Source organism: Chanodichthys erythropterus, chromosome 12 (assembly GCF_024489055.1).
Source record: "Chanodichthys erythropterus isolate Z2021 chromosome 12, ASM2448905v1, whole genome shotgun sequence".
Lineage (NCBI taxonomy): Eukaryota > Metazoa > Chordata > Actinopteri > Cypriniformes > Xenocyprididae > Chanodichthys > Chanodichthys erythropterus.
This window is the reverse complement of record NC_090232.1, coordinates 21,468,105-21,492,237: the sequence shown is the minus strand read 5'-3', so window position 1 is coordinate 21,492,237 and position 24,133 is coordinate 21,468,105. Positions and strand designations below refer to the sequence as shown.

At 43.1% G+C, this 24,133-nt stretch overlaps 1 protein-coding gene across 2 annotated transcripts in view; it reads right to left on the bottom strand.

Annotated features, from left to right (window-relative positions):
- The window catches only part of gucy1b1 (guanylate cyclase 1 soluble subunit beta 1), a 63,578-nt gene that overhangs the window by 18,971 nt on the left and 20,474 nt on the right, over window positions 1-24,133 (bottom strand). For both annotated transcript variants that reach the window (XM_067403193.1, XM_067403192.1), the window contains exons 6-10: window positions 23,591-23,821; window positions 23,366-23,482; window positions 23,009-23,142; window positions 21,462-21,659; window positions 12,576-12,813 (exon numbers count right to left, since the gene is read on the bottom strand). In XM_067403193.1, the coding sequence (XP_067259294.1) occupies window positions 12,576-12,813; window positions 21,462-21,659; window positions 23,009-23,142; window positions 23,366-23,482; window positions 23,591-23,821 (918 nt within the window). The remainder of the gene's footprint in view (window positions 1-12,575; window positions 12,814-21,461; window positions 21,660-23,008; window positions 23,143-23,365; window positions 23,483-23,590; window positions 23,822-24,133) is intronic.

Here is a 24,133-nt window from a genome sequence, read left to right as displayed (position 1 = left end):
TTGGGTTTATGAGAGAGGGCTTGCGCAGCACTGAGACAACGGTACTTTATGCATAAGTAACTAACGTGCTAGTTTTCATACAAAAGCAGGCTATGTAACATAATTAGGTACTTTAGTTAGTATGTACACAATAACGCAACACATGTAGGCTATACGTTTCTCAACACTGAGAATAAATAAATAAACGCCTGTTTCTCCAGACTCGCGCTTGTCAGTCAGTCACACATCACAGCACTTTCATAATCACCAAGCCATATAGCGATTTCAATTTTATTTAGATTTGTTGTTCAACATTACTTGAGCATTTTATACCCGTTTACCTCAAGGAGTCAGAAGTGACTGCTGTACTGTCCTCGCTTGAGAATTCAGTCACAGACGGCAGGAGTGGAAGGAGGCTTGAGCGGGATTTCGATATGCAGTCTCTTTTTAATGATAGGCCGTACGCATTTGTCAACCATCCCCGCTTGCTATTTGGGGAAATGAACCCAGCACTATGATTGGTCGAACTGAATTTGAGTACTACGCGTGCACAGAGGACTCACCGGGTTTTTGCGTAGTATAAAGTGACAAATCGTACCGGCGTACTTTGAGGTCAAAATGCGTACCCACTACACAAAATGCGTACATGTTGGCAGGTCTGAAGATTGTTCAGCTCAGGGTCTGTGGAGGAGTCATCATCTCTCGTGCCACATAAATTGCCTGAAGATGATGGCTGTCTTCATGGCACTGAAACACTTCCTCCCAGACCTACGAGGCCATCATGTGCTTGTTCGCACAGACAACACATCCGTGGTCTCTTACATAAATCACCAGGGGGGTCTGCATTTGCGTCCACTATGCAATCTGGTGCACCAGATCCTCCTGTGGTCCCTAGGGAAGTTGCACTCTCTGAGAGCAGTATACATCCCAGAGTACCAAAACGTAGGAGCAGACATCCTGTCAAGACACCCTGAGGTGGTGAAGCGTATATGGGAGGTTTATGGTCAAGCAGAAGTGGATCTGTTTGCATCTCAGGGCATGACACACTGTCCACTTTGGTTCTCCTTCACACACCTAGCCCCCTGGTGTTGGATATCAGATGTTAAATATACAAAGTTTGTTGGAGTTGTAGAAACTTGGTGGTGTGTCTGAAAAAAAACACCAGTCCTTTGCAGTCTAATTTATTGAATTCAGGATGCTTAAGTCTTGAATAAGTCAAATCTCCTAAAGCACATGGAGGCACATGGAGCAAGTTCACATGATGTAAATGGATAGATGTTAAAAAGAAGGGCAGGATTAACAGGATGGGATGAATAGGTTGAACAGGATGAACAGTCACTACAAACCATACAAGAAGAAAAATCAGGCTCATACAAACAATTCATGAATAAACATTAACAATATATACTCAATCTAAGATAATTATTAAACCCAATCCAAATAATTTAAATAAACAAATTCAAACCATAGAATTGACAAAAACAAACTTACTTAACACTAGTGATGGCTAATTTCGAAACACTGCTTCATGAAGCTCAGAAGCTTTATGAATCTTTTGTTTCGAATCAGTGATTTGGAGCATGTATCAAACTGCAAAGTCACGTGATTTCAGTAAACAAGAATTCATTACGTCATCACAGTTTCAAAACGTTTCAAAACAGTTAAAAATTTCAATGGTTCACTGGTAGAGGGTAATGAAAAGTAAAGTGAACCCATGAATCATGCAGATTCACTGAGAACTATTGAACAAGTGTCTATGGACTTTACCCTATGGTTTTATACATTATTATTACAGAATAATGGTAGTTCTTAATCTATAATTTGCCTTTATTTGAATTTTAATCTGCCTTTTAGCCTTTTTAGCTTGAGCCATGGAACAAAGAAAACAAGCCCTGAAAACTGATAAAAGAACACATATTATACAGACACTCTATATTTAATCTTATTAGATGATTAGTTAAATGCATTTGATAGATTTTACTCTCAATAAAACTTTTGCAAAACATTTGTAAAAGGTGTTTTTAATGCATGTTTGGCCTGAGTTTTGTTGCATTTGCACTGTTCTGACCACTAGGGGTCACCATGGAGACAGGTGTCAGATTGTTTCGAAGCCTCTACACATTACGGCACATTTGCTTCAACCGCTTCAGTGTTTCGAAAAAGCCTCAATCTGCCCATCACTACTTAACACATCCTAAGGAAAGGACTCAAAGGACATGGTTGGGTGTCCAAACACCCACACCTCAGGAAGGTCTATTTATAGACCTTGAACAGGGGGTTGTGGGTAATGTAGTGCACCATATATGGTAGTGTAATTTACTAGGAATTGGGGGAGATGTAGTACAAAGAGAAATATAAAATAAAACATTGTGGCGAGGGGGGCGTGGTTCAGCGAGGTCTGCAACCGGAGAGAATAGCGGGAGACGCTTGGTAAGTGAGTGGGTTGGATACAAATCACGAACACCTGTTTCTCATTCCAGTGATTGGCGCGGAGACAGGATAAAACGCCGTGAGAAGCAGGAGCGTGTGAGAGAGAGGGGAACTGTTGACTGAGTCGAGTCGAGGTTCGTGGAGAGAAGCCCTTGTGGATGGTGTAAACAAAACTTGGAGAGAAGCCCTTGTGGATAGCGTATGCCGAACCTGGAGTGAAGCCCTTTGTGGATTGTTTATTTTCGTTGTTGTGCGTTGCACAGTCCTTCTGTTGAACCGTTTTTCAATAAAGACTCAGTCAGCAGTTGTTCGTCATCCCTGACCTCTTCCTTCCCCCACTACGAACTTAAGTTTACTACACTGGTGCCGAAACCCGGGAAGGAAGGCGGTGAGCACGTCGCCATGCAATCTTCGTCCTCCGCCACATTTGCGGACATCATCGCGTCCCTCGCGGTCCTGCACCGCGAGCAACAACAGGCCCTGCTGGAGTTAAGAGGCGACCAGGTGCGGTGTTTCCAAGCCATTCTGCAGACCCAGCAGGAGGACCGCGAGGCGTTCCGCAGCTGGATTGACCGGGAGGTTCCCCGGGCGCCCACCGAACAGCCCACCGAGCAGCCCGCTGTGCCTGTCCACCTGCCATTAAATAAGATGGGTCCACTGGACGATCCAGAGGTGTTCTTAGACCTCTTCGAGAGATCCGCGGAGGCGTGTAAATGGCCGCGGGACCAGTGGTCGATGAGGCTGGTCCCGCTCCTCTCAGGAGAAGCACAGGTGGCGGCACAGCAGCTCCCCGTCCCGAACCTCCTGGTCTATGAAGACCTACGGCGGGCCATCGTCCAGCGGGTCGGTCGGACCCCAGAGCAGCACCGACAGCGCTTCCGCTCCCTCGACCTGGGTGAGTCCGGCCGGCCCTTCACGTTGGCCCAGCAGCTCTGGGACTCGTGCCGCAAATGGTTGCTGGCTGAGGGAAGCAACGTGGACCTGGTCGTCGATCGCGTGGTGCTGGAGCAATTCATCACTCGGCTCCCGAAAAAGACGGCCGAGTGGGTCCAGTGCCACCGCCCCACGTCGCTGGACTCAGCCATCCAACTGGCGGAGGATCATCTGGTGGCGTGCCAAGGGGGCGGCGAACCCCTTCCAGCTGCCTCTCTCTCTCCCTCTCTTTTGTCCCCCTCTCTCTCTAGACCTGTCCCTCTTCCTAGGTCTCGTCCGCCCGGCCCACCTCGTCGGGGCGGAACGGGACCGGCACCTTCCTACTCACCCAGAGCCCCGCCCAGGGGGGCGGGACTCCCTGCTGCCGGGACGGACCCCGCTCCTGCTTCTCCCCTCTCTCCGCGCCATCTATTCAGCCCACTCTCTGCCACTGGAGCGGCGGGCAGGTCTGGGCCGGCCTGTTGGCGGTGCGGGGATCCGGATCATTTTGTGGATAAGTGTCCGGTTATGGAGGTCGGGACGGTGATCCGGGTCCCCGACGATCCACAGGCCGCCCCTGGTCAGGCTGGCGGGTACCAAATACCTGTGAGTATCAAGGGTGGTACCTATCAGGCTTTGGTGGACTTGGGCTGTAACCAAACCTCTCTCCATCAAAGCCTGATTTCATCTGGGGCATTGGATACAGGCCGCATGGTTGGGGTTCGGTGCGTGCACGGGGATGTGGTAAGATATCCCGTAATGTCCGTCATAATTAAATTTAGGGGACAAAAGCATAGTGTTGAGGTGGCAGTTAACCCGCACCTCCGGCATCCGATAATTTTGGGGATGGATTGGCCCGCGTTTAAACAATTATTGGGATGTTTATGCTCGGATGCCTCTTGGGGGAAAAGAATGCGGGGTGAGCAAGCACGAGTACAGGTGGGAGAGACTGATCAGAGACCGGAGAGTCCTGCTGCAAGGGATCTGAGTGAAGCCGGAAGACTAATTCTTCCGGAACGCGATGATTTTCCCCTGACATTAAAAAATGCATTTGATAGGGTCTCTATGATTGATGGTCAGCCTCTCCAGCCTGGACGTCCGCTTGCTTACCCATATTTCGCGATTATAAAAGATAGGTTGTATCGAGTGACCCAAGACACTCAGACAAAAGAAGATACAACCCAGTTATTAGTACCAAAGAGCCGCAGGGAAATGCTTTTCCACGCGGCTCATTCTAATCCAATGGCGGGGCATTTGGGACAGGCAGCGACACTAAATCGTCTCATGACCCGGTTTTTCTGGCCGGGCATTCACGAGAATGTACGCAGGTGGTGCGCGTCTTGTCATGAATGCCAGTTGGTGAACCCACCGGCCACCCCAAAAGCGCCATTGCGCCCGCTTCCATTAATGCACATCCCCTTCGAGAGAATTGGTATGGACCTCATCGGGCCATTAGAACGATCAGCAAGGGGACATCGCTTTGCATTAGTCATTGTTGATTATGCAACACGATATCCTGAAGCAGTGGCTCTCCGCAACATTTCTGCTAAAAGTGTTGCGGATGTACTGTTTCGCTTAATCTCCCGGGTGGGGATTCCAAAAGAAATCTTCACTGATCAAGGCACAGCGTTTATGTCACGTGCGTTACGCGAACTATACGAATTATTGGGCATTAAATCGGTTCGTACCAGCGTCTTTCACCCACAAACGGATGGGCTGGTCGAACGTTTTAATCGCACGCTTAAATCCATGATTCGTAAGTTCGTACAAGAGGACGCCAAAAATTGGGATAAGTGGTTAGAACCTCTGTTATTCGCAGTGCGAGAGGTCCCGCAAGCCTCCACGGGTTTTCCCCCTTCGAGCTTTTCTTTGGGCGCCAGCCCCGTGGGGTGCTGGATGTCCTCAGGGAGACTTGGGAGGACGGACCATCACAGGCCAAAAATGAAATTCAGTATGTGCTGGACTTGAGATCAAAACTCCACACTTTGGGGCAGCTATCAATGGAGAATTTGTTACAGGCCCAGCATAGACAGAGCCAACTGTATAACCGACGGTCTAACCTACGTAAATTTGCAACGGGAGAAAAAGTGCTTGTATTGCTCCCTACTTCCAGTTCGAAATTACTTGCAAAGTGGCAAGGACCCTTTGAGGTCACACGGCAAGTGGGCGAGCTCGATTACGAGGTGGTACGGTCCGACAGGAGGGGGGCACGTCAAATCTATCACCTCAACCTACTAAAAAAATGGAATGAGGCAGTGATGCTGGCGACGGTGATTAGCGGGGAGGATGATCTCGGACCAGAGGCGAATGTAAAAACTCAATCTCTCGCTCTGGTCCCGGGGGGAGATCACCTCTCGCCCTCCCAGCTCACTGATTTATCCCAGTTGCAAACAGAATTTGCAGATGTGTTCTCTCCCCTGCCGGGACGTACCAACCTCATTCAGCACCATGTCGAGACGGAGCCGGGCGTGGTTGTTCGCAGCCGGCTGTATAGGTTACCTGAACACAAAAAAAAAAGGTAGTTCAGGATGAATTAGAGGCAATGCTGAAAATGGGAGTAATAGAAGAGTCCAGCAGTAACTGGGCGAGCCCGATAGTTTTGGTTCCTAAGACCGACGGCTCGGTTAGTTTCTGCGTGGACTATCGCAGGGTGAATGCAGTGTCGAAATTCGACGCGTATCCAATGCCACGGGTGGACGAATTGCTTGACCGGCTAGGTGCGGCTCGATTTTATTCGACACTGGATTTAACGAAAGGGTACTGGCAGATCCCCTTGTCGCCTTTATCCAAAGAAAAGACAGCTTTCACGACGCTGTTCGGATTACACCAATTTGTTACGCTTCCGTTTGGGTTGTTCGGGGCACCGGCCACCTTTCAGCGACTCATGGATAAAATTCTCCGGCCCCATGCTGCATATGCAGCTGCCTATCTGGATGATATTATTATCTACAGTAATGATTGGCAGCGGCATATGCAGCATGTGAGAGCCGTCCTGAGATCGCTGAGAGCGGCTGGGCTCACGGCCAACCCGAAGAAGTGTGCAATTGGGCGCGTGGAAGTCAGGTATCTGGGCTTCCACTTGGGGCATGGGCAGGTGCGTCCCCAAATTGATAAGACGGCAGCGATTGCGACCTGTCCACGCCCCAAGACCAAAAAGGAGGTTAGACAGTTCCTCGGGCTGGCGGGATATTATAGAAGGTTTGTACCTAATTATTCGGCCCTCACCAGCTCGTTGACTGATCTAACTAAAAAGGATGCTCCAGATACGGTCCAGTGGACGGAGCCGTGCTAGCAGGCTTTCACCCAGGTAAAAGCTGCTCTATGTGGCGGGCCATTGCTTCACTCTCCTGACTTTTCTCTCCCTTTTCTGTTGCAGACTGACGCGTCGGACAGGGGGCTGGGTGCTGTCCTGTCCCAGGAGATAGAGGGTGAGGAGCGGCCGGTACTGTACATTAGCCGTAAGCTCTCGAAGAGAGAGGCTAAGTACAGTACCGTAGAAAAAGAATGTTTGGCTATCAGGTGGGCCGTCCTCACCCTCCGCTATTATCTCCTGGGGCGGGAATTCACTCTCTGTTCGGACCACGCTCCTCTGCAGTGGCTCCACCGCATGAAGGATACCAACGCGCGGATCACTCGTTGGTATCTGGCTTTACAGCCTTTTAAGTTCAAGGTGGTCCACAGGCCGGGTGTTTGGATGGCTGCGGCTGATTTCCTCTCCAGAAAGGGGGGGGGGGGGGCGCAGGCCGGACGGCTCCCCGGCCTGAGTCGGGCGGTGGGGGTATGTGGCGAGGGGGGCGTGGTTCAGCGAGGTCTGCAACCGGAGAGAATATCGGGAAACGCTTGGTAAGTGAGTGGGTTGGATACAAATCACGAACACCTGTTTCTCATTCCAGTGATTGGCGCGGAGACAGGATAAAACGCAGTGAGAAGCAGGAACGTGTGAGAGAGAGGGGAACTGTTGACTGAGTCGAGTCGAGGTTCGTGGAGAGAAGCCCTTGTGGATGGTGTAAACCAAACTTGGAGAGAAGCCCTTGTGGATAGCGTATGCCGAACCTGGAGTGAAGCCCTTTGTGGATTGTTTATTTTCGTTGTTGTGCGTTGCACAGTCCTTCTGTTGAACCGTTTTTCAATAAAGACTCAGTCAGCAGTTGTTCGTCGTCCCTGACCTCTTCCTTCCCCCACTACGAACTTAAGTTTACTACAAACATAAAGAAAACAAATGGGTCAATTTACAACACCTAGGACTGGATGCTATGGTACAGACATGGCCAAGGCTACGTCTGTATGCTTTTTCCCTGACTGCTCTGCTCCCAGGAGTTCTGGAGAATGTCCGCCGGGACGGAATAAGTCTACTAATATTATCGCCTTACTGGCCAAGCTGAATATGGTTCTCGGAACTAGTGTCCCTGCTCAATGGCTCTCCCCTGGAGATTTTAGTCAGGAGGGACTTTCTTTCTCAAACGGGAGGTATGATCCTTCACCCCAGCCCAGAGATATGGAACCTGTGGGTTTGGCCTCTGAGGGGGCCCAACTCATATTCTCAGGTTTCTATACTTCACTCCAGAGCTCCATCCATAAGGAAACTTTATGCCCTTAAGTGGAGAGTCTTTACTTCTTGGTACAGAATGCGTCAGTGGGATCCAGTTAACTGTCCAGTTGGTTCAGTGCTAGGGGTTCTGTAAGATCGGTTTTCTACAGGGCTATCCCCTTCCACACTAAAGGTGTATGTGGGGGCCATAGCTGCTTACCATGTCCCTTTGGGTTGTGTATCTTTGGGGAGGAACCCAATGGTGACATGTTTCTTTGTGGCGCTTTGAGGCTGAGGCCTGCAATTTGCACCAGAGTTCCATCTTGGGACCTGGCAACAGATGGAACTGCATAATTATTTTGACTGTTCCGATCCCAATCTGACCTGACTTGAACGTGACTATTGTTCTAGAGAGTTTATCAGCGGCTCCCTTCAAGCCCCTTGATACTGTTCCAGAAAGGTTTCTTACCTTAAAAACAGTGTTCCTGCTAGCCTGATATCTTCTCTTAAAAGAGTAGGAGAGTAGGAGATCTCCAGGCCTTGTTGGTGTCCCCATGTACCTTGAGTTTGCACTGGGGATGGTCAAGGCATTCCTTTACCCAAAGCCAGGCTATGTCCATAAGGTGCCAACCAATGTACTGTGGCCTATTGTTTTACAAGCCTTTTGCCCTCCTCCTTTCAGTGATTCCGAACCACGAAAAGCTGAGCCATGTGTGTCCAGTGAGAGCGCTGGATAATTATGTCCACAAAGCTGCGTGGAGGAAAACTGATCAGCTATTTGTCTGCTTTGGATCACCTAAAAAGGGGCTCCCTGCATCCAAACAGAGAAGTGGTTATTTTATAGTCGAGTCTTGTATATGAGGTTTCTGGCCAGCCATCACCTTTGGCAGACAGAGCTTAATCTACTAGGAATATGGCGGCGTCCAAGGCCTTAATTTCAGGTGTTTCCCTGCAAGAGGTTTGTGATACAGCGGGCTGGTCCTCTCCGCTCATATTCATGAGGTTCTACAACCAGGACCTGGGCACTGCCCCAGGTTCACAGGTGCTCATGTCTTAGGGTGCTTTCACACTTGGTTCGATTGCCTGGACCGAACCCGAGTTCGATTACTCCCCCCTCCCCCTGCGCCCACTAGACTGTGTTCACATTATATTATTTGGGTCCGACCCGCGGTTCGTTTTCGTCATCAAACCAGCAGCTGTTTACTACGTTGCTTAGTAACGATGACACAGGAGAAGGCGGCAAAATGCATAACGTTGCTCTCCTCACTTTTATATTTTTGTTTTTGAACCATTGGTTTTGTTCATAACGGCTCTTGCATCTATCTGCCGTGAATGTAGAATGTTGAAGGCGAGCATAAATGAGAAAAGCTATGCTACAGCTCTCTGTTTGCAGCACGTCAGTCATGCTCGTCGGGAAAGTGAGTGAAACACACACACACAAACACACATTTTTATCAAATTATATGGCATTAATAGCGGTTCACTTCCGCAATTTGGTACTTTTGCATTCATATCAGAAGCGAACCGTACCGGAGTTCACCCGCACCGCACCCCAGACCACCCTTTTTAAGTGGACTCGGGTACGGTTCGCGGGTGCTCACCCGAGTTCAGAAGACCGTGTTCACATCATCCAAACGTACCGAACTCTGACGTCAATCGAACCCGGGTGCACACCAAAAGTGCTAATGTGAAAGCACCCTTAGTTGTGCTCCAGTATTCACACAGACAGGCAATTTTAAGCATGGTGTTTGGGCATTATCTTTCGCAAAGCATTGTGAGTTCCCTCGAAAGGGAACATCTCAGGTTACGACTGTAACCATTGTTACCTGAGAAGGGAACAAGACGCTGCATATTTCCTTCATCCCTGTGATCGACTTGCTTTGGCTAATTGAAGCTAACAACGGTCATTCCGGATGTGCTTTAATGCTTTCCTGGGCTGCGTTTCCCAAAAGCATTGTACGTTTAAGCTGATCGTAGCTCCATTTTGTGGCAGTGGTTCTGTGATCAGCTTATGATGCTTTTGGGAAACGCAGCCCTGTTCGTGACATCACTCGCCCGTGACGTTCTATCTTGCCATTGGACTAGTTGACACACATGCTTCGATGCAATCATGCAGAAATGTTCCCAAAGCGTCCTTGATGCTACATCCAATTCCCTTCTCAGGGAACAATGGTTACAGTCGTAACCTGACATGTTTATCTTCCCTCACAAATTCATGCCAGATTACTTCCTGTTTATATGTGGAAGTTCCAATGTTTAAGGCAGATGCAATGCTTATAGACCATAGGAAGAGAACAGAAAAACAAGCAATGAGCCATTTTGTAAAGAAATCAATATTTAAACAGATAATTTTAGATTTCTTTTAAAAATAATTCTATAGCTCCTACAAACCTACAAAAAGGCATCAAATCGCACAGATGAATGCATCAACACTTGACTGTCTACTGTGGGTAATCAGAATTATAAATAAGGGGCTGAAGTTTAACTAGGTTTAACAAGGTCTCTCACCTAATGCTGTGTTCACACCAGACGCGACTTGCGCGAATAAATCGCGCTATTCGCGCGTAGTTGGACGCTTGAACATTTTGAGTTTACTCGCTTCATTCGCGCGTGACATTCGCTTCATTCGCGCGTGAAAATCCCTTCACAACAGACGCGAATTCGCGTCATGAGAGGGGCTCTCCCGCTCTGTGTCCCAGACTCTCCCACTGCTGCACACTTCCTCTGAATAAACACAACTTGTCAGTGGGGAAATAATTGTAAATTACAGCGAATAAGCTCAATTGGTCGTCTTTAGTTGGCTTGTAGTCTTAATATGTATTTATATATATGTATATAGCTCAAATTGAGTAAAGACCGTTTTTTACAACTTATCAGATTGTCCGACCTCCTCACTCACTTTCTTTCAAACACGGTCCTTTTTATTTCTGTTTCTATAAATGTATGAAGATGTACAGCGACGATGATTTTGTCCTCCATTGTTGTTTCGAATTTCTGCCTCAGCTCGCTACGTCACGTCACTACTAGAGCAAGCTCCTGATTGGTTAACGCGGCGCGGAAATTCGCCAAAGTTCAGATTTTTCAACTTGCGCGATTCGCGCGAATCGCGTCATTCGCGCGAATCGCGTCATTCGCGCCGCGGGATGTCAATTCGCGTCTTTGCATTGACTTAACATGCAAATCACTCGCGCTTACCGCTTCATTCGCGTCCGGTGTGAACGCACCATCAGTCCGATCTTCAAAGACATTTTTGTGTTGCTCAAAGAAATGGGAAAAAAAATATTAAATGGTAAGCAATATGCATAATGCATAACTGGAGACTAGAGTAAGTAATTTGAGATGTGTAATAGGGACACTGTAAAATAAAGTGTTACTGAACTGATTTGCTGCTCTTGGAATTTAAACGAGATGCGGCTGTCGTGTGTGTTTTGGTTTTGTGTTCATGTTTTTGATTTCATGTCTTTTATTTTGTAGTTTGTTTCATGTTGCTTGTTTGTGTCATGCTTCCCTTGCTCCTCATGTTCTCCCTTAGTCTATGTGTCTTATTCTCATTGGTTGTTCATGGTCATGTGTTTCTGAGTTCTGTTCGGTCATTGGTTCTCATGTTCCTTGTGTCACTTCCCCATTGGTTGTCTTAGTCATGTGTTCTCTTAGTTCTTGTATTTATAGCCATTGTCTTCCCCATGTTCCTTTGTCATGTATTGTAAATGTAACCTGCTGTTGGTGAGACATCAAGTCGAGTCTGTTCAAGTCGAGTCTGTTCAAGTCGAGTCTGTTCAAGTCGAGTCTGTTCAAGTCGAGTCTGTTCAAGTCGAGTCTGTTTCTTCACATTGTTACAATAAACTGCACTTGGGTTCATCATCTCACTACGCTCGCCTCCAGTGGACTCTTGTTACATGAGCCTATAATTATAATTAGCCATACAGTTGCTGTAATATTAAACAAAGAACAATATATCAGTATCAGTAGTAACTACCAATTGCATACCTATGTTATTTAAAGGTGTCTAGCGAATAAATTAGTAAATTCCATGTGCTTCTTTTTTATCCCAGTAATGGTTACTCAGAAAAATGTGAATTATTTACGCACTCTTGGTTGCCACAGCAAGATTTAAAAAAAAAAAAATCCACATAAGAGGATTCAGTCTGGCACTAAGCTCCACACCCTGCTCTAAATACAGTCATTCATTTATTGATCTAATTAGTTACATCATGCAAGATTTATTATAAAACTATGTATCATAAAAATACTTTTTTGTCTTTGAACTTTGTAGCTGAACTTTTGTATCTGTAGGTTTATTACATTTGTTTAAAGTGACACCTTTATTACAGAAAGTTTGCTAAAAGTGACACTGAAATTTGATTTTCATATTTTTCACCTTGCAAGTTATAATGCTTTAACTTTACATTGTGGCTAACTTGCCTTCTCACAAGCACATTCACACAAATTTATACATGTACCTGGGACCATTTTTGTCAAGATATTTGTAGGCCAGTCACAATCATACAGAGTTGTGTCTTTTTCGTGTACTGAATATCTCTGAATGGGTGCAAAAATATTTCTGTTTATGTCTGTGAGTATGGTTATTAGGTATTTCTATGTGTCTATCAATTCTGAAGCTTTTTTTGTAATCAGATAATAAATATTTTATTTTCTTATCAGCTGTTCCACTAAGCCAAAAACACAGATATGAACAAATTCAAATTCCAGGTTAAAATTCACTCACCTTATACACATAAGGGTTCTTCCGAGAATCAGTGAGAATGTCAAATCTGGTGTAGATGTCATTCAGCAGGTTGACGATTTTAATGGCTCCCTCTGCTGATGCGTGTTTGCTGCAGAATGCATTAAACCCAACAATGCCACTAAAAAGAATGGTCACGTTGTCATATCGTTTAGCTGGCACAGGCCGCTTATGCCGCAGTTCATTGGCTACAGATGGAGGCAGAACCGAATACAGCAACCTGAAAACAAAGAGGTATCATTATTTTAATGTGCACTCTTCAAAAAAAAACACATATGTTCATTTAATTCAATGTCACTGAACAAAAGATGTTAATTTTGAGTCATATAGTCACAATTTACTGTTGTGTAGTCATTCAAAGCAACACAGTTGTTTACTTCAGTTTGTAAAAAAAAAAAAAAAAAAAAAAAAAGGGTTGTTAAAAGACCTAAATGTATTAATCTAGTACAAAGTGAATCCTTTTGTGAAATTCACTTCAAGTGACCATGGAATAACGTGCATCACTTCATTCTTTTAGACACTGTACTTTCCCTGAAGGTTGAGTGCTAATTATCCACAGAGCTGTTTGAGTATTGGCTCTCTACATTTAGACATTCATCCATCTGTTCTGTTCTTATTTCATACTGCCAATGGGAAAACACAAATATTAATCTCTGCAATCAAAAAGCATTTCAGAGCTCTGTTATACAACATTATAGAAAATAGGTATGACATTAACATTACAGGCTTTTTATAGGCTAAATATGCATGTATTTATGTAAATACTTTGTGCTCACCACAGTGGCATTTATTTGATCAAACATAGAGCAAACATAGTGATATTGTGAAATATTATTGCAATTTAAAATAACTGCTTTTATTTCAATATTTTAATTAACATTTTCATTTCAATTACAATGTAATTTATATCTGTGATGGCAAAGCTGAATGCTTAATGCTGAATGTTTCATGTTGTCTCAAATGTACAACAAAAAAAAATACAAAAAAAACCCCAGCAATTTTATGAGGCGAGACCTACTTCATTTGCACATAAAAACTGTCCTAAAATAATATACATAAACCTTAAGGAAAATGGCACAGTCACAACTCAGTGTCTTAAATTGACCAACTGTGCAGTGCAGGATGCCTGCTAGTGAAGATAAGGCTGCACTATTCAGCACATTCAAAATACGGGCCATTTGTTCACCTGTTATCAATAAGTCACAAACAGCCAGGTTTCCGTTAAATGCATGTGCATCTAACTCAACAGAAAGAAAGAAAAAGAAAAAACATGTACATTTGAAATTAACTGAAAAAAAAAGTATGTTTAGAAGTCATAGCCACACCAGCTACTCACAGTAATTCTTACACTTATAGCTTGCAATTTGCAGCACAAATGAAAAAATAACCTACTTTGTATTTAATGAATACTTTCTATATCCTACCTAGGAACACATCATATTCTGACTAGAACACAGGCATTTGTGTAGCTCCAGCTGGTATTTATTGTATGTGTGGATGAGAGAGAGGGTCTCTAGTGATGTTCAAGGTTCTCCACCATATTTAATAAACAAACACAGAGCTTGCAGACTGAGGCAGACAGGCTCCCCACGGTGAGCGCAAATACAGCCTCATTTTCCAAGCAGGAAAAGAGAGACAGCCATCTTAAAAAATCTGTACGCAGGGAAAACAAAGTAAAACCAATTTCATGCTTTTTTTTTTTTTTTTGTCATTCTATCCTTGTTTGTGCGGCATTATATCACCAAACTATAGACATGAAGCAGGGTCGAAAGGGCTTAGGATGCCATCTGGGATAGTCATTACACCTAAAAGTGATCTTTGTTGCACTCAGTGTATTGGTCTGGATCTGGGTCCTCACACATGGTCTTATATGACTACAGCCTATTTCCAGCTTGCCTTGTGTAACCTCCCATTTAGACAGGAAGAGATGGTCTGATTGACATGTAATGTAATTTACAGATTACTGTACAAAGGTAATGATGACATGCAGAGGAGATGAGCCTTATTTTATTTGTCCGGAAATTATCGAATACTGTAATCTTTACACAGACTCTCAAAGTTCTTCCTTTAGTGAAGAAGGGAAGCAAAGAAATTATGACAGAAATGTAATACTATACTATGTATTACATTTAAGTATGATGTATGGTATAATGTAGCTTGAGACTAGATTAAAAATCAGTTAATCTCATAATCAGTGTTGGGGGTAAATCAGATTACATAATCAGATTACTTTTTCAAGTATCTAATAAAGTAACACATTACTTTTAAATTTACAAAAATAAATAAATAAATAAATAAATATACTTTTTCAAATAAGTAACTTAAATTATTTTGTTTTCCTATTTATTTACTGAGAGCTCTCCTCATGTTGAGAGAAATCGGGAGTAAGGGCAAAGGTGTTGGGTAGTTAGAGATGCACCAATTGCAATTTTCTTGGCTGATTCAGATTTCCGATTTTTTGTTAGTGTGATCTGCCGATACTAATTTTTGCCGATTCCGATTTTCTTTCTAAGAGCTATAATTGACAACATATACAAACAAAAATCTACTTTTCTTCAACGCAAAGTTTTATTTTCATAAAAAAAATAAATAAAAAAAAAAAAAGTAAAAAGTCAGTAATAAAATATAAAAAGCTCAAATAAATGCAATAGAATAAAGAGAACTTTTTCAGTTTAACTGGGTTTTAATTCAGGTAAGAAAATACTACAGAAATTAAAGTAATCAAATGTAAAATAACACCTTCAGTGTTATTTTACATTGGTTACCTTAATTTCTGTAGTCTTTATTGTAAATATTAATACAGATCAATTCTTACCATTAACGTTATAAAACGTATTGAATCAAGAGCAGAAAGTGTTTTTTTTTTAGCTGTTTCAGCATCCGGTAGTGCCGTGCTGAGCAATGTCCGACACCACGGAAATTCTACCATCCCCCTTCAGACGACGAACTTTCCCCGAGACACCAACAGTCACATGTCGCGTAAGATCGGATCTCACAGATCCAAACATGGATGTTCTTTCTGAGCGCTCATACAGACCACGCTCTGGATAACCACTCTCTCCTCCACCCTCAAGATCGCCCATCTAACTGCGCCTCATCAGTCTTCTTCACAGACTTCATCTCTTCATTCTACCGCCGCTAATACACTGATTCTACCCATTTCAAATGGTCCGCCAACAGGCTACGTCAAGTCCTCTCCAGCTCTGGAATTAATTTCTCCCGCAGATCATCGAAAGCTAAACTCTATGATCTTCTTTAGTTCTAACAACAGTTCCAGCATGCCAACAAACACTTCAACATCATAAAATCAAGACTCAGAAATTTCTCTTTCGACCTGATGTCCTGAACATAAACATTTACAGCACGCTAATCCACAGGCTGCCGCCGCCGCACGCACTTCCTCGTCCGCCGTTTTTCTACCCGATCAACAACAGCGGCCGCAAAAACAGTCCCGCTGCTTTTCCAGCTCTTCCCATTTGCAGCTCCACTCCTCAGGCAAGAACTATCCAAACTTACTCCTGTCTCCCGCACTTTACTTCCTTCTATGGATTATGAAATGAAACCTCTTAAATCTTGAATCTTTTAAAAATAAATAAATACATTTACAGCAGCCATAAACCAGCCAGTGCAGCCAAAGAATATAGATGTACAGCTCAGTCATTCCATTAAGCAAATAAAAGCCTGGCAATGTTAAACGTGTAGTTTTCTGATAATATAATTTCCATACTAATGTGTTGCAATAAATTAAATATAACAATAATAATACTAACAGAGTTGTTTAATGCAAGTAAATCATGCTCTAATTATGATATGGTTTTATACTGTCTTTATGGCAGAATGTACAATTATGTAACTTAATATATATTAGTAAATGGACTTTAAATTCCATAAACCCGTAGAGTAGTGGTCTGGGTTCAACATTCTGAAACGCACAGCATTTATGTGACTGGAAAGATAGTTGAGACGTCTTTCATTTATCACTGCTCCTCTGAAAACATATCCATTCATTATAATTGAGCTGTGTATTCGATATGAGATTTGAAGCTTCAGTTTCATATGTAGCATCACTAATTCTTTCTGCTTTTTCAGTTCTTTTTCAATCTTCTTCATGATAACCCCATGTGCCAGGATGCCCTCGCAGATGGTTACTTCTTGCTCACCCCCAAACTAACTTACCCAGAAAGCGGATCCTAGCATGAGGCTGCCTCCACTAGTGGTCCCTGACCCTCTATCCCTTTACAACTTACCTCATTCCTCATTTCCCTTCTGTTCGCCAATTTCTTCTAACATTCTTCTTGGCACAGATCTTAGCGTGAGGTTGCCTCCGCAAATGATCTCAACACTCTTTTTGCCCACCAACCCCTTTCTCTCACTTCAGCCATCTTGGACACCAGTCAGTAATGGAGCCCTCCTCCCAGCATCCATCTTTTTCCGACACCAAACACTTCTTCAGGTCTGAGCCACTTGCCAGCCCATTCTTTCGCAAAAGCAGTCCCTCTTCCAGTTCCTCCCAACGCAGTCACCAAGGAACAACCAACATTCTCAACCCATAACCGTTCCCTAATTCCATCAGGTGCAGGCATTTGAACTTCTTCCTTTGGAGCAGTCATTTTTATATCTACCTCAAGCTTTGCAGCTAAGTAAGCAGCCTCTCTCTTCTTCAATCATTACTTCCCAGTTACTTAGTGAAATGGACACCATCCAAACAATTTCCAACCAGTTCTTTCTTTCAGGCCTGACAGAACATTTCAGCCGCAGTCTGGAAAATATACCTGACTCCAGCTTGATCTGCAATAACTTATAATCTGCAACAGCTGGACCCGATATAGTGGAAGGCCTCATCAAAAAGAACTAGATTCCGGATTCATGATCGGCCCCTTTTGATTCTCCACCTTATTCCGCATAAGCCCAATTGGAGTAGCCAACCATTCTCATAAACCTGTATCCCATAGTAGTAACAGCCAATCTAGGGGGTTCCGAAATGTTAATTGCCCCTTAGAATTTCCGCCTGTTACCAGTTCATCATCATAGATTAACATATCCCAGGTCACCTTCTTTTTCAAATTTAGAACATTGGCTCTGGAAGCAGACTCCAATCCAACTTCAATTCCTCCTGATTCAGAACTGGCATTCGTTTGTTCCATTCCCTCAAGACATCTTCATACCACATCCACAAATACCATACTGCAAGCCGATTCTCCCAGAACACTCCAAACCCACTGGACAGCTTGGAGTTCCTTCAAAAAACTTCCACAGAGCTTTCCAGAAGTTTTCCCTCCTTTCAATATCCTTCATCTCTTACCTCCATCATACCAATTTAATTCAGCCAGGAACAATCAAAATCTACCTCAGTGGCATACAGTACATTGCTCTCCAAGTTCATCCATGGCCAACAGTGCCCCGACTCTTCAAGTCCCCAGATATCCCTCCTCATCAAAGGTTTACAAAACCAGCCAAACCCTCAGCCAAACACCAGAAAAACCTTTTAACCATCCATTTTTATTATCTTTCTGCATAGGTGCAGCCATCACAGCAGCCCAGAGGGGCCTATCCGAATACCAAATTAAAAAAATGACCGGTCGATGCCACGCCTTTAAAACAACATATGTTCGATTGGTTCTACATCTCCCTATTATTTTTGCATCTCCTCGCTTACCAAGCCCCGCAGGGCTCATATTCATCTGGATGCAGTGAGAGTTCTCCCTTTTCGGATGTGTGTTAGCTACCATTCCTGGAGTGGGCTTTCCCATTCGAATTGCTGTGTGGGCTCCCCCGTCCAAATACTGTGCAGGCTCTCCCGTTTAACTTGCAGTGTGGGCTCTCCCGGTCGAATCGCAGTGTGAGCTTCCGTTCAGGCGCCGTGGGGGCTCTCCCTTTCTGAATCGCAGTGTGATTCTTCATGTTCTTAACCATGGAGGCTCTCCCGTTCGGATCGCAGTGTGGGCCCTCCTATCTGAACAAGCGGACTGGAGGTACCAAGGATCGTATGTCCCATAAGGATCGCACAAGGATGTCCTTATGTGATCCAAACCACCTTGGAAGGACGGTAGCTCTGCGTTTTATCTATATACCGTAGGCTCCCTTTTTCTGCGGCGGGGCAGGGTCGCTCTGGATATCAGTGGCCCGTTTTCCCTTTAGGGACGAGGACCTCCTTCCCCTCTGCTGGCAGCTGGGGGCCCCATGTACTTCTGAATTCATGGGCCCCCATGTTGCAGACATTGCGGCGGGACGTTCTCCAACCACGTACTCAAACCTCCAGTCCCAAAAAACACTCCCGCAGGAGTAATTTTAGAAGTCACTGCCGCAGCAGTGCAGCGGCGAGATGCTTCCTAGTCAAACTTCTACAAGTCTCATGCTGTTCACACAGCAGCAATGAACGCAAGCTCCCGGCGGAGTCTTAAATAATACTGCCGCAGCAGAAGCCCGCTCATAGCTCCACATGTTGGACATAGTAGGGCGACGCGGTCCAGCCCAGCTCCCACAGGAGCCTCGTTAAATATCACTGCCGCAGCAGTGTTCATTCATGACTCCAGGCCAATTAATCACAGCTTCCTTGTGTTCCGGTGTGAACTAACCCTTTAAGATACAAAGTTAACAGTGTCAATCAGTTGTTTTCGTCAAATTGTTATAGGATATTAAAAATTTTGTAAGCATATTCCATAGTTTTACTTGGAGACGATTGTGAACATGCAAAAACACGAGAGAACCAACAAAATATTAATAACTGGTTATGTTGTAGTCAATGTATGCTTTTTTTTTTTATTAATTTACTTTTTTGCATTGTAAAATAAAGTTTGAATGGAGCATGTTTGGCTCTGCACAATAGTTGAAAAAACTGACATATTTTGATTTTCTGCAATATATATTGCAATATGAAAAAAAAAAAAAAAAACAGATGACTTGAATATCTCTATTTGGAAAGAATTAATCATTCTAGGATGATTGGGGTGATTTTGTAGTTGAGTGAATATGCATAGAAAATAATTAACAAATTACAAGCATGGATAAATATAAGAGAACAAAGATACAAAATAAATAGTGCTTTATATATTTCGGGTAAGTCTAACACTATTGCAATATACAATTGTAAAATAACATTGCATAGTCTCACTGAACAAATTAAATATTAATCTGTGTTAAAACTACAAAAATTTACAATTTTTTTTTCTTGTCTTTTGTTGTTTTTATTAACAGTCATGACACAGAAAGCAGCAGGGGCTGCTGTCACTTTAAAACCGGATCCAAAATTCTGTTACACATCCGGGTTTCTTTCTCAATTGTTTAGTTCACCTAAGCCATAATCAATTGTGTTTACGAGGATAGGCAATCTTTTATGTGCATTTTAACTTTTTTTTTTTTTTCATGTATGTGTCCGTTCAGGCACAAATAAATGAGGAAGAGAATGCCATGCGGTGTTCACTTGAAACTGCATGGCTCTGTGCGTCTCTCTGCGTGTGCGCACATAAAACCCTATTATGTCTATGCATAAAACAGCCACACATTCAGAATTGAGTTCTGTTTCGTGTCTCCGTGCTCTCATATGGTTTAAAAATCACTTGAATGTTTAAACTGACAGGACCTAAAACACATTCAAATGATAAACTTTCATTGTATGATGGTCAAACTTTGCAATTAATCAGAGAATCACCTGCTTTTTGAACCTTGGTGTCTGGTCCGTACGGATTAACAATCCCTACTAGACATCGCGATTTCGATCGCAGCCCTAGTCTCAAGGAATTTGGAAGCATAGTGTTGCATTTGCACTAGTAAGCTCTGTTCGTGCTTTATTCTCTCTCGGGGGATGAGAATCAAGAGTTTGCACAGAGCACGTTCAGCTCTCAAGGGAATGCTTTCACTGTGATGCATTTGCTGTGATTAGCTCCGCCTCTGCCAGACTCTCTCTTGAGGGATGTGAGTCAAGCGTCTGCACCTCACGGTTCAGGTCCCGCAGCTGCAGAGGCAGCAAGACAGGATCGATAGTGGGGATTGTAGGCGAAGCATGGGGAAGAGTCTAATGTAAGCAGGGCTTGACATTAACTTTTTTGCTCACCAGCCACTGTGGCTAGTGGTTTTCCAAAGTTACAAGCCACTCAGCATTTGTACTGGCCTAAATTTTGACATCAATACCATGGGGGAAAACTGCCATATACATATTTTTAATATTATCTCATAATTTGGCAGCAGGTGTATTAGGCTGCTGTCACTTTAAGACCTGATGCACAGATCCATTATACTGTTAACACATTGGTTAACTGTTTATGTTCACTTAAAACAAAACTGACTATGTTTATGTGAATACTCGTCAAGACTGGCATTTTGTGTGTATTTGACTGTTTAAGTGCAATAAGCAGTGAAAAAGCACAAAAGTAGTGAGAGGCAACTTTAGTAGTGAGAGTAGTACTTTAGTAGTACTTTAGTAGTGAGAGGCAACTTTATGTGAGAACACTTTGGGTATGAGCACAAAATCTGGGGGAATAAGTAAGATTATGCCCAATTTGCGCAATTCCACACAGAAATTCAAGCCCTGTAATACCACCAGGTAATGGGTATTAATGTCCCCATAGTGTCAGCAACTGATGCAGTGTTGAGTTCCCTCCAGAGGGAAAGTCTTAAGGTTACCTTTGTATGCTCAGGTGCTCCATGTGCCATCATCAGACTGCCGTCGGCCAATAAGATTGGTGTGAATTAACACATGCTTCAGACACCAGGTTATGCGGTATGAGTCCCCATAGTGTCAGCAACTGATGCAGGATCTTGTTCCCCTCTCAGGGAACCGAGGTTTGATACGTAACCCTAAGATATTAACCCCTTTGGACATTATTTTTAGCCACTACTGTATTTAAATATTAAAATCTGTCATAGACTGACCTGTCTGTCTTCTTCTTCTCATCTTCCAGGGCTCGGAGTGTGTGCTGCAGACGATCGGTCAGGATCTCCAGCTCTTGGGTCAACTTGTACTCCTCACGAAACTGCTCCCCAAGTAACACAAGGTCACGGGTGGCATCATGAAGAGGAATGTCACTCAGGTACAGACCTCTCCTCGTAAGGTCATCCAGATTCATAACACTGACATACACAAAAGACAAAATGCTGGATTAAGCCCATAAATTACCAAAAAGTCAAGGAGTATCCAATAAAACTGTTATAAAAAAACAAATTATAACAATATGACTCAAATACTGTATAACCCAATTTATCAGTCCTACCAGAAAATATTTTCATCACATGTCTCATAATAAGTTATCAAAGACTCTGTGTGTATGCCATGGGGATATTGTAGTTTCTAAAAAACAGCAGACCATTCAATCTAAACCAGTGGGAAGTACAGATTATTCTAGTAGTCATGCTTGCCAGTGAATGAGTGTCTGAACCAAGTGACCTGTTCAACACTAAGTGGACTCACGTCATCTCAGGCAGGCACTGTGAAATAAGGTATTAGCACACACAGTGATTATAATGAAGAAAAAAAAAAAAAACACTTCTATTAGGATTTGGCTTATAAGGGGCATACAGAATAACTGGAATGTGAACATATTTAGATACTGGCCCAACTCCTATTCTTCATGTTCATTCATCATGTTCATGTTCATTCTATTCATCAGGAGCAGTTTCCATATGTTTCATTAACAGTTAATTTTAGCATTGTGTATTTACCATGGTAACTGTAGTTTCCATAATCCCAAAATGCCACTTTATTTTCACTTATGTTGTTTTGTACATTTTTACATAACTGTGGTGGCTCATACCAACTTACCTAATTAATTTTATTAACAAAATCTACTTTGGGACTGCTATTTAATAGCCTTACCATATTGGCTACTGTTTATTCATCAGTATTAGTCATATTCTTACAATTTACGTGTATGATAAGTGGGATGGTACTTGTGTGTGTCTGTCAACCATTTTTGTGAAATAAATTTGCTTGAATTTTGAAAGCAAATTTATTAAACATTTTTATAATTTTTTTAGGATATTAATCTGTGTTAAAACTACAAAAATGATTTTTCTCTTGTCTTTTGTTGTTTGATTAACATTCATGACACAGAAAGCAGCAGGAGCTGCTATCACTTTAAAACCGGATCCAAAATTCTGTTACACAGAATTTAATAGCCTTACCATATTGGCTACTGTTTATTCATCAGTATTAGTCATATTCTTACAATTTACGTGTATGATAAGTAAAGTGGGATGGTACTTGTGTGTATCTGTGTGTGTCTGTTTTTGTGAAATAAATTTGCTTGAATTTTGAAATTTTTTTAGGATATTAATTAGGTAAAATTCCTACAAAAAATTTGTTGTGGCTTAATGAGCATGGGAAAATGCGTGTCCCATGGCCAAACCAGTTGAGAACCTCTCATTTAAGCTACCAAAACCATGTGCTTTATTGGTAATAATTCACAGTCTTTTCCATCTACCTTGGTGAGCACAGGAAAAGGATGTTCTCAGTCTCAGGAAGTGAAATCATCTGGCCCTTCAGTCTGAGACAGCTGATCTCTGTTCCTGTGAGTTCATCTTCACTCTCAGCAGTCTCTACATTCAGCAGTCCCTCCTATATGAAACCATTAACAAACATACATTTGTATTTAACAATTTTAAATTTTCACATTTCTTACAACATGTACTGTTGTCCTTGTATTTGTATATGAGATGCTTACTATAAGAACTGATAAAAACACATGTCAAAAAATGTTAACCATATTTTTTTAATGATTGTTGGTGTTTTTTTTTTTTTAATATCAGACTGTATGTAATGTGTTTTGAGGCAGACAAACCTTACTTCGCAGCACAAAGACAGTGTTGATGTGAGACAGGATGCCATGGAAACTAAAGTCTATGTGCGGCCGCACCAGAGAGAACACTGAGGACAGATTACAGACGCCAGGCTGCAGCTGGAAGATAACACACATAACTTGACAAGTTACTCCATCACACTTTATATACTTTCTAGATCTCTCACTTTTATATTTGTAAAATAAACCATTTTTGAGCAGACAAACCTGTGGCAGAACTCTGAAGATGGCATTTCCACACTGTGTAAGCATGAGATCCTTGTCAAACATCAGGTGGAATGGGAAAGCTTTGCAGAAGGTGTATGGACTGATCCGTGTTTCTTGAGTCCCATTCTCCTCAAAACCATCCAAGTCTTCATAAAATGCCTCTTCTTCTGAGTCCTTCTCCTCAATCAAGAACTTAATGTGATCACAGTCTTCACTCTTCTGCTGAATGACCTGGTACACCCCCACAAATAACAGATTTAGAGTCTCATTTGGAGATGGCATTTCCAAACATTAAACACGGTATGAAGGTAACAGACAGGAAATAATTGTATAGACTGATACAGGGTTCCCTTTTGAGGGAACTCGCACTGCGTTGGACCGACACTTTGGGGAACGCCTTCAGCGTGATACCGTCTAAAGCATGTGTTGAACTAGTCCAATCTTGATTAGTCTTGCATCATGAAGTAACATGTGACGGTGCACCAGGAAGCTACAAAGGGACGCCGGTACAGTGTTAGCTTCTGCTCTTCAGCAAGCATTCTG